Source organism: Dermacentor andersoni, chromosome 4, assembly GCF_023375885.2.
Source record: "Dermacentor andersoni chromosome 4, qqDerAnde1_hic_scaffold, whole genome shotgun sequence".
Lineage (NCBI taxonomy): Eukaryota > Metazoa > Arthropoda > Arachnida > Ixodida > Ixodidae > Dermacentor > Dermacentor andersoni.
Window position 1 is genome coordinate 220,175,999 of NC_092817.1, and position 16,837 is coordinate 220,192,835.

The 16,837-nt window shown below is 43.2% G+C and overlaps 1 protein-coding gene and 1 long non-coding RNA gene across 2 annotated transcripts; both read left to right on the forward strand.

Moving 5' to 3' along the window:
* The first annotated feature begins 3,161 nt into the window (after positions 1-3,161).
* LOC140217291 (uncharacterized) lies at positions 3,162-4,231 on the forward strand. Its single transcript, XM_072287709.1, has 2 exons — positions 3,162-3,243; positions 3,417-4,231. The coding sequence occupies exons 1-2, from the start codon at positions 3,162-3,164 to the stop codon at positions 4,010-4,012; spliced, it is 678 nt and encodes a 225-aa protein (XP_072143810.1). The 3' UTR covers positions 4,013-4,231.
* Positions 4,232-4,576: 345 nt separating this feature from the next.
* Positions 4,577-6,065, forward strand: LOC140217212 (uncharacterized). Its single transcript, XR_011893741.1, has 2 exons — positions 4,577-5,468; positions 5,977-6,065. It is a non-coding gene; the product is annotated as an uncharacterized lncRNA (long non-coding RNA).
* Positions 6,066-16,837: the final 10,772 nt, after the last annotated feature.

The window sequence follows — 16,837 nt, forward strand, 5'->3', positions numbered from 1 at the left end:
GCGGGACAAGAAGCTCTCGTCCAGCAGGTACGCCGAGCAGCCATGGCCAGTGGAGTCCTGGAATGAGGACACCACCCACTCGACCTCAAGCTCAACCACCTCGATGGTTCGAATAAATGTTTTTTCTCTCTCTCTCTCTAAAATGAACTGAATATACAACCCTGAATGCATTGCCTTCCACATGAACAGATTAACAAACACAGTTGGGATATTAGAGTATCAAATAAAAATGAAGTGTGTAAACTGTGCAATTATCAAAACTTTTTACAGCTTGTATGCAGATATATTATCCTAAACATGTTTCAACATAAATTAAAGCGCACATTTTCAAAGCACAGCAGCGTTACTTAGCCTGTGAAACTACATTGGGGAAGTTGCATGAGAAAAGTATCAGTCCATCTTTGTAGCAGGTTTGCTCCAGTTCTTTTAATACAAAATTACATTTACAAATTTTGCGAGACGGATGTGCAACATTTAATGCATATCCAAAACAGGATTACTGTCATCATCATTATATTTATGTCCACTGCAGGACGAAAGCCTCTACCTTCGATCTATAATTACCCCTGTCCTGCGCCAACCGATTCCAACTAGCACCCGCAAATTTCCTAATTTTGGCGCACCACCTAGACTTCTGCCATCCTCTACTGCACTTCGCTTCTCTTGGTACCCATTCTGTCACCCTAATGGTCCAACTGTTATCTAATCTGCGCATTACATGACCTGCCCAGCGCCATTTTTTTCTCTTAATGTCTATTAGAATGTCATCTATACCCGTTTGCTCTCTTGTCCAAACTGCTCCCTTTCTGTCTCTTAAAGTTATACTTAGCATTCTTCGTTCCATCACTCTTTGCACGGTCCTTAACTTGTTCTCAAGCTTCTTTGTCAGTCTCCAAATCTCTGCGCCATATAATGCACTGATTGTATACTATCCTTTTCAATGATAATGGTAAGCTCCCAGTCAGGAGCTCACAATCTCTGCCGTATGCGATCCAGCCTATTTTTATTCTTCTGTGAATTTCCTTCTCATGGTCAGGGTTTCCTGTGATTAGTTGACTTGGGTAGACGTACACCTTCACAGACTCTAGAGGCTGACTAGCGATCTTGAACTCTTGTTCCTTTGCCCGGTTATTTATCATTATCTTTGTCTTCTGCATATTAATCTTCAGCCCCACTCTTACACTCTCCCTGTTAAGGTCCTCAATCATTTGTTGTAACTCGTCCGCAGTGTTGCTGAATAGAACAATGTCATCGGCAAACCGAATGTTGCTGGGGTGTTCGCCGTCGATCCCTACTCCTAAACCTTCCCAGTTTAATAGCTTGAATACTTCTTCCAAGCACGCAGTGAATAGCATTGCAGAGATTGTGTCTACTTCTCTGGCTCCTTTCTTCATAGGTATCTTCCTACTGTTGTAATAAAGTTTATTTACAAAAGCAAAACAAAGCACTTTCAAGACTGTGAATACTAACTGTAGCTCTAACATGTCAGGCTGAGTTTGTGAATGCCATAAATTAGACACTACCAACGTGATTTCATTAAAGCTACTTTCTGGGCTAGTTGGTGCATACTTGATTTGAAGATTATAACAATGCTAATGCATCCATCCACAAAGGAACAAGGACAAGACACAAGCAACATGACTACAAACATGACTAGGGTTTATTTTACACTCCATTATCTAAAGAATAAGCAAGCAACTTTAGCCACATTTAAACAAACACATAAGAGGAAGAACACAGACTGAAGTACCAACTTCACCATGCCCATTTGTGCTCACATATGCTGTATAGAACACCAGGTCTAATTGGCACATGCTTTTATAATATTACAACTTCATATGAAGCTATTTTCTCTAGACTATGCACTTTTGCATTCATCCCAAAAGTGTTGTGATATGTGACAGAACACAAGTGAGCTTGTGCAAAAAGAACAAACTGGCATGGCACACTGACAGGAAGCAAGGAAACAGGACAAGCATCGCTATTGGTACAAGATCTACAGCAATATATCAGAACATGACAATGCAGCAATATTATTTAAGCAAAAGTGAGTACAGATCTGAGAACTTATTCAAGTAAGAACATGGATTTACCACTTTTAAAACCACACATTCATGAACAAAAACAGCTAAACATCAGTGCACATATTGCAAAATCAGAAGGCACAATTCTTCACTGGGTGCTAGTTCAACCACCGCACGTCTAAATGTGTAAAAGTAGTTTAACCTGTGTAGCCTTCAGCACGCGACAGCAAAGAAGACTATTAGAACAGGCTTCATATATAGTGTTTGGAGTCTTTGATTCAAACCGTAATACACTGTTAAAATAAAATTTCAGAGTTTTCTTCTTTCATTCATAAAAAAGATAGTGTCTTAGTCATGCCGCCACAGTTAATGGATAAACTTGCACCATGCAGCTACACTGAGTCAAAGGAGAAAATAAAGTGAGGAAGACAGATGCATGGTGTGAAAATGATGCTGTTGTATCAAGTAGCATAACTGCTCACTTAACATTCACCTGCTTTCCATGCCTCTGCATACAGACTGAGAAGCTTTACCTCTTCACCATCTGCTAGTGAAGCACTGTTTGTTCACTGTGATCACCCACTCAAGGCAGTCACTTGGTTAAGTAGGGTCCTTCGCTACATGTAAGGACACCGACCGGAAACTGTGCATAAGTCCTGTAAAATATTGTCATGTTTTGGCTACTGCAACTGTTCATCAGCAGCTGCGTCACTACTGCCAACATGCAGACCATGCAATTCCCCAAGCACTTAATTAACAAGAGTACGATAATGAAGAGTGGCAAATTGGGCTAGCTGGTTCATTAGGAAAACAAGAAGCTATCGCTATAAAAAATAAACACTATAGAATTTTGATGGCTCTGGCTTGTTTAATATATTAATAACGGAGAGCTATCGGTTCTTCAATCGCTGTCAGTTGGAAGGTGAGCCCATTCAACAGTTCATCGTTGAAGTTCGCCGGATTGCGGATGGCTGTAATTTCGGTGGCATGCTAGACCGGATGCTTCGCGACAGGATCGTGTGTGGAGTGAGGTCAAGCGCTGTTCAGAAGCAGCTATTAGCGAAAACAGATTTGACGTTGAGGGAGGCTGAAACAATTGCCATATCAGCTGAAGCAGCGGAAAAAGATGCAAAGAAGATGTCATCTGACATTGAACCCATGCTCAAGGTCAGTGCACGACAAGCTGATGAACTAGTGTCAGTATGTGGGCGTTGCGGAAGTCAGAAACACAACAGAAACGCCTGCGGCTGGGCGAAAGCGAAGTGTTACCGCTGTGGTGTATACGGCCATCTGGCGAAGATGTGCCAAAGCGACGTGCGGAAAGGACGCCCAAAAGCTCGCTCACAATGCAGGCAAGGAGAAGCGTTTGCAGTAACAGCGGATGTCACTGAGGAAAATGCAACGGTGCGCACATTTGGACACTAACCGCACCCTCCAATGGTCGGCTACCACCACCTATTCTTCGTACTTTCACATGGTGTGGCATTGATGTACCTATGATTGTGGACACCGGTTCACCGGTCTGTGTTGTGTCCAAAGAGATTTTTGAGAAAAACCGTGAACATTGGCCGCAATTAGAAACCGCATTCATTAAACTGTCCTGTTATCTTGGAGAACTTCCAGTATTAGGGAAACTGAGTATGTCAGTGTCCTACAACGACAAGGAGGTCAAGAGTTCCTTGATGGTCCTGAACTGTTCAGGTCCGAGCCTCTGTGGACGAGAGTTGATTTCCAAGTTCAATGACGCAGGATCCTCGGTGTTGAACGTATCAGTGCAACAAAGCTCTGGTCCAGGAAGCAGCCGTACCCCCGCCATTAATGCCGTCCTGTCAGAGTTCAACGACGTCTTCAGCTCCGAGCTGGGTCTAATTGACGGACACCCTGTCCATCTGAAGCTCAAGGAAGGCGCCATGCCAAATTTTGTAAGGCCCGTTCCCTTCCATTTGCTTTACGCGACAAAGTTTCGGAAGAGATTGATAGGCTCGTAACGCTTGGAGTACTGTCACCTGTAACGCACGCCGAGTGGGCTACTCCCATTGTGCCCGTAATGAAGAAGAACGGCGCGGTTAGAATCTGCGTTGATTTTAAGGTGACCTTGAATCCCGTCTGTGAACTGGAGCAGTACCCGTTGCCAGCTATTGATGACATTTTCGCATGCCTGAACGGTGGGGACTGCTTCAGCACGCTGGATTTAAGAGACGCGTATAACCAAGTTCCCCTCGATGAGGACTCAAGGAAGATGTGCGTAATCAATACACACCGTGGGTTGCTTTGCTACAACCGACTGCCGTTCGGCATAGCTTCCGCGCCTGCCATCTTCCAGCGGAAAATAGAAACAGTTCTGCAGGGCCTGACAGGTGTTCAGGCTTACCTTGACGACGTTTTGGTATCAGAAAAACTTGGTAGCACCGACACGTTACGACAAGTACTGCAGCGTTTTCGTGAACATGGAGTGAAGCTCAGACTTGAGAAATGCAGCTTTCGCCAAGAGGCAGTGATGTATCTGGGTCATAAAATTGATCGTGAAGGTCTGCATCCAATAGAGACCCAGTCAAAAAAAACAATTGAAACCATTTGGAAATATCAATGGGTCCAACTGGAAACGGCAATTTCCAATTGGGCCAAGTGTTATCACCAACAGGACCATTTGGACCAGTTAGAACGGCCAATTGGTTCATATGGAAACCCTCACTTCCAATTGGGCCAGATGGAGTCTCCAGCAGGACCATTTGGGTAAATCTGGATTGCCACATGGTCCAAATGGAGTTTTCAAAACCATTTGGACAAAATTTAAGTGAGAAAATGTTACTGTCTTTTGTGTACAAAATTTGCAGATTTCTCTTTCCCTTTTGAAATTTCTCTTTTGAGATTTGGACGTGAGATTCGAGATTGGATTCGTGAGATTGGAAGACACTATTTGGCATTTGGAGGGCAAGTAAATGTGGAACGACCGCAAAAAAAAAAGTGGTCGGTCTATTGATCATGTTACAGTAAAAAAAAAAAAAAAAAAACTTGCACTGTTTTATGTGTTTCTTAAACACACGACTCAAACAACTTTTAGGCATAAAACAATTTGTAATTTAGCAATAATGTTTAAATTTTTTATTTCACATCTATGAGATAATTCTTCCTTGGAATTAAATTTTCTCTCAGCGTCATTTTTCCTTGGCGACCGAACGGGAGAGCATAATCGACATCAACATTAGCAACATGTGCTCGTGTGTGCTGATCGCCTTGCGTGCTTCGTGCGACCGTCTGACAGCACTATGATCACCCACGCGTACGTGCGGTACGAAATCGACAAACATTTAGCAATTGTGCCCGTGACAGACATAAAGAACTTCAAGCCTGACGACGACTTTTCGGCGGCTTTTTATATGGTCAAGTGGACGGACGCGGCCGGCACGTGTGCCCACTACCGTGCCAGAATTTTGCAGATCGGAGGTAAGTTTCCGCGTTTCCAAAGCTCTTGTAATTATATTGCATTACTGCACTACACGAGTGCACGGGTCACTCACACTCGTCTGAGTTAAATGATTGCACGCATATATGTATACGATTTTGTGTAATGTAGCAAATATGCATGATGCACTGAACTAATTTGGACAAAAAGGTTTCAAGTGTGTTGCATGAGTGTTTTTTTAAAAGCAAGGTTTCCCCGAGAGCGTCGTGACAGCACTGGTGAAACATACGTGGGGGAGAACATTGCTGACATTGACAGAACAGCGAAAAGCTATACTGATTAGAACAATTTTCTTCCATTTGCTGCTTGAACCTTAGCTACATAAACAGCAAATTGTGACTCTCTTAAACCTGGTCGGATTGCTGAACATTAAAGTTGAGGTGCCTTTTTATCCAATTTCAGCTTGCCTGTCTTGCCAGCTTTTGAGGGCAACAGGTTTTTCAGGAGTCCATACACAATGCTGTCTTTCTTTTTTATCCATTTCTGCAGGTTGTGCCGCGACTAGACCGGAAAGGTGCCATGAACAGTATCCAGCATTGCATTTTCCTTCGTAATAAAGCTTTAAATCCTACTTTTCACTTGTTGCCTCATTGTCACATGTAGTTATTATCTTAAGGAAGTAGTGGCTCCTTGTTGTGTGATATGATGTGAAGCAAGAAAAGCATTGGAAAGAGCATTAATGAAGAGATTCGCTTTTTGTGCTGTTCATATTGTTTTGCATCATATTAGATCTCAATATGTATTAACCAACTTGCCGAGCAACATGTAACGTTGTGGTTCCTTATTGCTGTGCTAGTTTGCCAGATTCACACAGCGCAGGCCGTGCACAGCCAAAACCATTTGACCCGTCGAGCGGCTCCATTTGGACCATTTGGTTCCATGCCAATTAGCCCAATTGGTTCTATGCCAACTGCACCACGTGACCCAATTGGCAACAACCAATTGGTTCTATGCCGACTGCACCATTTGAACCAAATGGTATGCAACCAATTGGCCCAATTGTTCCAAGTGGCCCAATTGTGTACTAATACACAAATGGAACCAATTGGAAACAAGTGGAAATTTTCCAATTGGGTCCAATTGTTTTTTTTAACTGGGGAAGCATGTTGAAGCAATCGCGCGAGCCCCCAACCCAGAAAATGTTCAGCAGTTGAGGTCGTTTCTGGGCATGATTACATTTTATTCGAAGTTCGTGCCCAACATGTCTTCCGTACTTGCACCGCTGTACAAGTTATTGGAGAACAGCACGCGTTGGTTCTGGGGACATGCACAAGAAGCAGCTTTTCGTGAAGCAAAAAAATGCCTTCGCGAAGCGGCTGTGCTTGCTCACTATGATCTCGAGAGACCCCTCAAGCTAGAATGTGACGCTTCACAGGACGGAATAGGGGCCGTGCTTTTCCATACATTCGGAAAGATAAACAAACCTGTCGGGTTCCGTTCTAGAACGCTAACAAGGGCTGAGAAAAATTATTCCCAGCTTGAGAGGGAAGCCCTTGCTCTTGTGTTTGGAGTGTCCAAATTCCGTGATTATCTCGTAGGCCGAGAATTCGTATTGGTCACCGACCACCAGCCGCTCGTGGGCCTGCTGAAGGCGGATCGACCAACTCCAGCATTGGCAGCCGCCAGAATACAGCGCTGGGCGCTGTACTTAGGCGGATTCCGCTATCAGCTCCAGTACTCTCCTGGTAAACAACTGCCACAACGGACGTCTGAGCCGAAGCCACCAGAAGCGGACCCACCAGACTATCTGCTGGCCTTGACTGTGTTCGATGAGGGAACTGTGTCAGTTGAGGAGCTAAGGCAGTTGACTGCTGGTGACCCTGCTCTCAGTCAAGTTATGCGATTCGATCACTAAGAACGGTTGGCCGCCCTGCGCAAAAGGCTTGAGCACGAGTGTCGCACCTTTTTTTGACAAGAAATTGGAGCTTTCTTTGGCCCACGGGTTGTTATACTGGGGCCGGCGAGTAGTCGTTCCGATGGAGGCGCGACGTCGCATATTATACCTTTTGCATGAGACGCACCAAGGATCGTCCGCTATGAAGTCGGTGGCTAGATCGTCATTCTGGTGGCCAGGGTTAGATCGCGAAATTGAGGCAGTCGCAGCGTCGACCATGTCAGAGTTGTGTTCAAAACCTGCCCATGCCAGCTACAGCAACGCCAAAAAGCTGGCCCGCTACTGTTGAAAAATGGGCAAGGGTGCATATCGATTTTGCGGGACCTATAGCAGGGAACATGATACTCGTGGTCGTGGACGCATACAGCAAGTGGATTGAAGCTGTGCCACTCCGACAAGCAAATGCTTCATGCACGATCAACTGCCTGCGCGGTATCTTCTGCAGATTTGGCGTGCCACGAACCATCGTATCCGATAATGGAACGCAGTTTACCGGTGACGAGTTCGCTACTTTTGTCAAGAGGAACAACATAACGCATCTGCGCACAGCTGTATATCACCCTCAATCGAACGGACTAGCAGAAAGGGCTGTCAGGACAATTAAGGACGGCCTCAAGAAGATTGGTGAGGGGCGGTTGGAAGATAACATAAACAGGCTGCTTTTCAATTACAGAAGGACACCTAACCGCTCTGGAAAATCACCGTCAGAGCTGCTCTTCGGATACAAAATTCGATCCCGTTTAGATACATGTTTCCCTCCTGTGCACGCAGGGCCAGCCAGCGAAGCAGACGAGTGGCCACTGCCATTGCCTGAAGCTACCGTGTACGCCCGCAACTTCGGAACGGGTGAGAAATGGACTCCAGGAATTGTAGAGTCTACAACAGGCTCTCGGATGGTGAGCATTCGAACACCAGCCGGATCAGTAAGACGACATGTTGACCAGGTGCGGAACCGGGAAGATGCGAGTCCGCCACCGCTTGGTAAAGACCAAGAAGCGGCAAATCGAGAATCAAGAACAGGTACTCCTCGCGACTAACCATTGTCGCCGAGAACGCCAGCCGAACAAGGGGGCATAACAGAACCTGAGCATGAACTTCAGCCGGAACTCGCAGGGAGCAACGCTGAACCCGTCAGATCACCCCAAGCCTTGCGGCGCTCTACACGTCAAAGAAAACCAGTGCAGCGACTTCAGTATTAAGGGAGAAGAGATGTTGTAAAGTGACGTCAGCCGCAATCAGACTGCCTTGCAAGCGCTGACGGCACGTGCGTTTATCGTTTGATATCCTTTCCTTGTTCTCCCTTTCCCCTTTCCCCCCTCTCGAGAGGGGGGAAAGGGGAAAGGCAGATCTGTTTCGTATATATACGAAACAGATCTGTTTCGTATATATACGCTCCGAGACGGAAGCAATAAAGATTCATGTTCCAACCTTCGAACGGCGTGCTGTCGTATATAGTAAGGCACAGCACGTGTGTCGTAACTATGTAACAATATTCAAACATAAAAAAGCTGATTATTACAGAACGCCATAAAGCGTGGTGCACTGTTACCAACTGTTGTTTTTTAAAGCTATAACCTGTTATTACCAGACATTCATGTACCATGGCTAAAGACATACTGTTCATTGTTGCCATGTCTTGAGCAGGGGAATTAGTCTCTTTCATAAAGGTTTCGTATTGTCCATTCAAAAATATTGTTGTCTATTTCTATAAACACATAAAGGCACATAACTTCGCTGGGTGTTACGTAAACTAGTGGCTCCTCTCTCCTGACGCAGACTGAAAGGTGCTTTGCATGGAGAATTTCAACAGGAAATAGTTTCTTGCATTTCAGAATTATACAAGAATTCGCTCCAGTAAGAATTCTACAAATGAGAGAAAAGGCACCTGAGAAGCTAACAAATGCACTGTTTTTAGTCTTTATAGTTCAAGTGTACTGGAGAGAGTGGAATGTTTGTTGGTTGATGACCATTCGGTAATATTCAGTGACACTTGTTGAGTCACCGCCACGGTTGTGGACTACAGCCTGTTTTTCACTTTCATCAAGTTCAGGCACAGCTTTCCAGTGCCTAACAAAACTGTCTGCTGACCAGCTCTCCTTTCTTGTACACCAAAAAAAACTCACTGCTTCTGGTGAAAGATTTAAACTAGCTTTAGCTGCCTGTAACTTACAAGCAAGTACATAACATTCCAATATTTGTAAAGGAACATCATTAGCTCCGCTGACCAATTTCACAAGAAGTTCATTTCTGCCTTCAAATGCAAATGAAGAATGCGACCAATGAGGTCCTAGTTTAGCCGCACCTTTAGGAAGATGCAGGATTTGGTGTACATTGTGTGTCATTGCACCCAATTCATACAAGGACTGTGCTCTCACAACAAACTCCCAGAGAAGATCAGATGATCTCATTATGGTCATCTGAAGTGACGGTGTCTAGTAGAAGTATATATATAGACACCCTCCACAAGCAAACTGGAATGTCTGACATACTTATCCGGCAAAAAGCCATGAAGGCGTGGTAATGAATAATGAAGAACCCACCACTTCCATTCACTAGCTTTCCAGATTGTGAAGTCTGATAATCTTCGTGGTGTACGTGTGAACCATTTCGGTGGCTTGATTGCCAATAACCTCCTGTTTAAAGAGGCTAAACTTTGTTGTGAACCAATGCAAACATCTTTTCTCTTTTAAATGTGATCACATTTTTATTCTTTTTAAGCTGTTGTATGGTGTATATTTGTTCCAACAATCTTTCCTTTCTGAATCCTGGGCTTCATATTTGATTTATATGTATTGTCTTTTGTGATAATATAAACGCATTATTTCTGACTCATTTTTTGGGCAAATGAGGAAGCTTGCTTCTCCTTGAAGCACATTACACCTATACAACACACATAGATACTGATAGACTATAGATCTGGCGAACTAATATGAATACACTATTACACTAATAAAAAGATACACTAGTAGACTTGTACAAGCAGAACAGCACAGATACGTCCAGAATAGAACTAAAAGTAATTTTATCAGTGTGTCAGTTGTATCGTTTCATAATGCAATAGAAAAAAACTGATATAATTTTTATTAGGTTGCCCTATCAGATTTTTTGCTAGCAATCTTTCAGTGTAAATGTATATCAACTTTTTGACTAATGCTAATAACTGAACACTTGGCTTTTTGTGTTGCAAGTTTTCTTGGACTCCTGCTTCCCTTAAACTTACACTGTATAATATGCTTGCAAGATAAAAAAAACTGGAGTATGCTTCACCAATCCGGGATATACCTACAAAAAACACAACTCTCATATTTAGTTGAAGCCATACAAAACCAACCTCTAAATTTTATTGTAGCTGCTTATTCCCATACCGCAAGCATATCAAAACACACACACACACAGACACACACACACGCACACACACACGCACACATATATATACCATGGCACCCATTCCGTAACTCTAATGCTCCATACGATAGAAAATACGATAGAAAATTGGGCAAGTTCTTGAAGCTTCATGGCAGCTACTGCATGACAGATGCCGACAAAAGTAATAGAACGGGACAGGATACAGCACTATCAAATGAAGTTTATTGAAAGAAAACAACCAATATATAACACACATCACGTGACCAACACCCGGCCCCCTAGCATATGCAGAAACATACCAAAACAACCTTCACATCACCGGCAACACACATGTCACGGCTGATTAACCAATGTAAAAAAACAATTACTAAGGCACAATGCAACTCAGTGGCTTTACTTAAGATCTAACACGGCAACCTCGCTATCTTGCAGCGAGATGGATGGCTGGCTAACACATAGTGAGCTTTTCTTTCTAATGTGATAAGCCTCCATTAATTCATGTGAGAGCTTTTCACAGTGTGTGAACAGCAGAATAGTACTTTCAAAAACTGGATGACGCCCAATGCTGCAACAATGCACAGAAAGGTGTGGATGCGCAAAAACCCTTAAAAAAACTATGGTACTTCCTTAGTCGAATGTTTAAGCACCTTCCAGTCTGACTGATATATATTTTGTAGGCTTCAAGAAAAAGGAATCGAATAAACAACATTTCGTGTGCAAGAGACAAACTGTATGCTATATTTCACTTTGCAGTCCTCCCTGCTCAGACACCCGTTGTGAAGATTGCGCTTGTTTATTGCTTCACATATTCACTTCAGCTTATCTTTAAATGAAAACCCAATCCTCTCCTGGAACTTAGAAGTCACCTTTTTCTGCCTGTGCGACAATTAATAGAGAGGATAATGGCAACTTTGATACACTCTTGCTCCTTAAGCTTCTTCCACCCTGGTTGCACCTTAAGTTCCTTAATTAACGTGTTTCAAGATAAAAAAACCACTGAAACTGAATAACCTGCCTCGTTAAGCCTTGTCACCAGATTCCTTACACTTTCAAGGATAAGGTGAGGATAGCTCTTGGTTGGGGCATCTCTAATTGTGTGAGTGGCAATACTGTACTTAATAAGTTTTGAATGGCTAGACCTATAATCAAGAAGGGGCTTAGAAGTTCTCGACTGATATCCCCAGCATACGTGATCCCACATAAAAGCAAGCCTGATATAAGAAGTTGCAGCACATTTTTTTTCTGGAACTTCTAAAGTGAAGTTGAAACCTTGCTATTGTTCTCTAAATAGCTTCAGTACTTCGATGACAGCTCTGCAAAAGTTATCATTTGCTCATGAAAAACAAATAATCATCCACGTATCTGAAAATTTTAGAAGCAAGCCCACTCAGGTTTTGATTATTTTCTGGTCAACATAACTTAAAATATTACTAAGCACTGGTGCAACACCAGAACCTATGCAGATGAACCTATGCAGATGCCAGCATTCTAGACAGATATTTTACCTTCCCACTGGACCAAAATTGACCTTAAATAGAAATCAAGAAGCTCCAGAAAGTTTGCAACAAGAATTTTACACCTTTCAGCAAATTCCAGCTAACCTGTTTGATTGTGTATGCAGTCCTTAACAAACTGCAAGAGACGCACCTACGGCAAAGAATTGTATAGATCTTCTGCATCTATACTAAAGCCTGCCTATTTTCCCAGATTATGCTCCTGCAGGAAGTGTACAACAGTCTGAGAGCTGGCAGCAAGGAATTGGTCGTTGATTCCCAGCCTGTCAAGGTGTGTCTGCAGAAATTCTGAAACATGAAGCCATGATTTATATTACGACACAATGGTTCTGAAATGGATTCCCTAAGCTTGTGTGTTTTGCACTGAAGAAGGCGCATAAAAGAAGACCTTTTTCCACCTTAACATCATTTGAGACTGTTGTCAAACCAAACTGATTCAACTTCGTGACAGCTCAACATTCTATGTCAGCTATATTGGTATAAATTTCATTAAAATGTATGTCAGTGGCTGACACACCCTCCTCCGGAAAAGCGCTTTCCAACATGACATCACAATGTCCTTTTTTGTCTCCAAGAAACCTCCAAGTTTCTGCCCCATACGTTAGCACAGGTAGAAGGCAATGATTCTATCCTTGATTGTACACAATTATATGTGTATATATATATATATATATATATATATATATATATGTGTGTGTGTGTGTGTGTGGGTACTTTGTATTCACCATCCAGGGCCAGGGAACAAGAGAAGCCAGACACCACTGACCAATTTCTGACTAAAAGAAATAATTTTTGACCTTATACATCTTGTTTTTACTGTACATGTCCCTTACCTCCATCCAGGTTCCCAACATTTATATCTAAAAAGCTTGTCTATCACCACATACAGGGTCTGTCCTGAAAGTAATGTCAGTAAATTTATTGTGATGTGACTGTATGTCAGAGCGGTCTAACTGGTTGAAACTAGTAGTGACAGAATCCAGCTGAGCAGCGGTGCGTCACTCACTGTGCTCCGAAAATCGGAGAGTGTTGGATGGGCCTGTCCGTGAGAGCTGTTTTTTATTCTTGTGCAAGTGAAAATGCAGCGCTCATTAGAACAAAGATTTGCGATCAAGTTTTGTGTGAAATTGGCAATACCGCTGCGGAAACTGTTACTATGCTCAAGACTGCTTATAAGGAACATGCCCTGTCAGATCGGCAAGTGTTTCGGTGGCACAAGGCCTTTTGGAAAGCCGGGAAGAGGGCGACGACAAGGACTGCGCTGGATGGCCATCCACGACCACTACGACTGACAATGTGACACGAGCGAGGGAACTGTTGAACTCAGACCAACGATTAAGTGTTCGTTTAATGGCCGACATGTTAAACGTTCCAAAAACTCAAGTTCATGAAATTGTTACAAACGATATCGGCATGCAGAAGGCGTGCACAAAAATTGTTCCAAAAGTGCTCACTGACAACGAAAAGTCACGCCGCATTGAAACGTGCCAAGAAAATCTCAACATGTGCAAACGTGAGCAAAAATTTTTGGACGTCATTACAGAAGACGAGACTTGGGTATTTGAATATGACCTGGAGACCAAAAGGCAATCATCTGAGTGGCACACACACTCGTCCCCTCCCCAGAAGAAAGCCAGGATGAGCAAATCAAAGATCAAGATCATGCTCATCATTTTTTTTTTTTTTACATGCATCCACAAACTGGTTCATCATGAGTTTGATGAACCTGGAACCACTGTGAACTCCAAATGTTATGTGGATGTCCTCGAAAGACTGAATGCCGTGTCCGTCGCCGACATTGAGAGCTAGCTCTCGAAATAGGTGGTGAATAAATCGGCGTTGCTACGGTACGCCCCCTCATGCAAACGCAGGGTTCAACATATCCGGCCGGACATTGCACACAACTGGAAGTTGCACCCCGATAATGTGCTGGCCCACAGTGCCTTCATCGTCACCGACTACCTGGTTAAAGCAGGGGTGCCAACGATCCCCCAGCCCCTGTACAGCCCAGGCTTGGCTCCCCCCAACTTTTTTCTGTTTCCATGCCTCAAAACACAAAGGCAATCATTTTGGGACAGCGGACGTGATCAAAGCAGCTAGCACCACAGCATTAAAGGCCATTCTGGAGGAGGACTACCGCAACGCATTCAAGAGCTGGAAGTCTCGCTGGAGCCGATGTATTGATGCAAAAGGAGAGTATTTTGAAGATTTTTAAACTTTTTGTAACAAATTCAATAAATGATTTTTAATCGCCTTACTGAGATTACTCTCAGGACAGACCCTGTACATATTGCACCTTGAAGGTATGTATGTGGAAAGCATTTCAACCTCTGCTTGCTATTATGGCATGGAATAAAATGGCCTTTTGTCTCTAAACCACTTACTTTTAAACTATTCCATTTGGTTCATTTTTCTAACTTCTGCAGAGTTGCATTCACAACTTTCATAGTTAACCGGCTCCGTTTTCATTCTTGCTTCCTAAAATATGCCCTCCTGTCATGCATAATTTGGAAGGCCTTCTGTTAGCAATGAGTATTGTATTTCAAGACTATCAGTGCAATGTTGCATGAAGAAACCTATTCTTGGAGTGAATTATTGTTCAGCTTGATATCATGATACTGCTGCATGGTTCTTATTTAACTATGCAAGAGAATGGTCCTGCCATCCTACCAAGAGTTCATTTCATCCATGGGTATTAGTCTCTTTCTTTGGACATTAGTTTATGAGGCTTACAGATATGTATATGTGTCAACAATAACACCTGACATCTAATTTTGTGCAACATGCACTACATTTAATCAGATAAAAGTTGCATGTTTTGTCTCTTGGACCAGTCTGCTCAGTGGTAGGAGGTCGAGACCACAAATGAGAATGACTGGCCAAGATCAGTGGTGTATGTCCCGTGTTATGCATCTGACAAGATTTCATGGTGGCAAGAAGACATGTCAGACATGATGTGATCTTTCTAATTATTGTGCACATATCAGCATGATAATATCCTTGATGCTATAAAGAGTACCTCCAGCAAGCAGTCTATATGCTTATGCCTTTTTGTTGCTTATGGCAACAAAATCCAACATCCTTTGAAACATGTTCACTTGCTGTCTGATGCACAAAATGAAGAATGCTGCCTTCTCTAAATTTATTAGCAACAAGAAAGCCACTCTGGAAGCAATTCTATACATACACAGCAACACACACTAAAACCTACAAATGGAGAAAAAACACAAACTAGGCTAACAATAAAAGAAACCTGACACCCAACAAGTGTTACATGTTACTCAAGTATGCACATTCTACCTGAGTTCAACCCGCACTCCCGTGCATGCATGTGGATATGTTAAGCCTCAGCTACTCTTTCTATATCATAACTATCCCCATGTTTGTGAAATCTGTTGTACAACCGCAAGAACAATGATGGCTTGACAGGTGGTTCACCTTTCAATGAGTTCTATAAGGAGGGTGCATCAACTCTTCCAGCCAATGTACACATTACCACATGAAAGCAGCAGCTTATAAACAGCACAACACCATACAGCACAAATGATATATTTGCCACATGTTATTAAACTTACATCATTAAAGTACATTAGAATTGGTGCTAAGGCTGGTGCACAATATATGCATATACTTTAAACAATCATAAATAATGCAGGAGTTTGAAATATGATTGACTATTCTCGGAACTGCTTTGATAATACAAAAGTCAAGGCTTTGTTTTGGCATCACCCACTCTAATTCGTTTTCTTTTTTTTTTTAATTTGAAGCATTGGCAAGGTTTATGCCATGCACATCGACCGTGATTTTTCCTTGTTCGCGCACGGCCATGACCATAATACAAGAAAATCGCCCCAGTAACGCAGTGGTCCCTGCCTACCTTTACATATACTTTACCGCAATACATTACGCATGCTTCACCGCATATCATGGCTGTATTGCGGCAAAGCTGATTTTATGGAACTGGCATTATGTAACGGACCTTTTGTCCTTCTGCTGCTCGCATGAGCATAAGCTCGAAAAACCACAAAATACAGACTTGGCTTGCTGCTGGTTGATTTCTAGCTAACATTTCGAGACGTCCACGTTGTTTACAAAAAATCGGGGAAGTTTCTCGCGCTCGGACGCGCTTCAAAAGGCAGCGTGACCACCTATAATTAAGGCAGTCATAAGCGGCAACGAAATCCACACAAGGTACATCAACTTCCACAAAGCTACTGGGCAACGCCATCAATAACTGGCACAGGGGCCACCCAGGAGCTGGCAAACGCTGCGATGACATCCACACAAACCACGTCGCTTTCCACAAAGCTAATTGGGCAACACGATCAGTCACAGGCACAGGTGAAGTCCACAAAACACTACATGGGCAGAACTACTACGGCCATACTCAATCACTTCGCCACAAGCTCTCACATTTAACGACATCAAACAGCTACAATCACTTCTCCACAGCAACGGACACAGGCGAAGACCGCACCACACGTACCGCACGGGCAGAACGGAAGCACCGCTCTCGTCGCGTTCTAGAGTTACTGTGTATGCTACCACAGGTAGCATACACAGTAACTCTAACCCC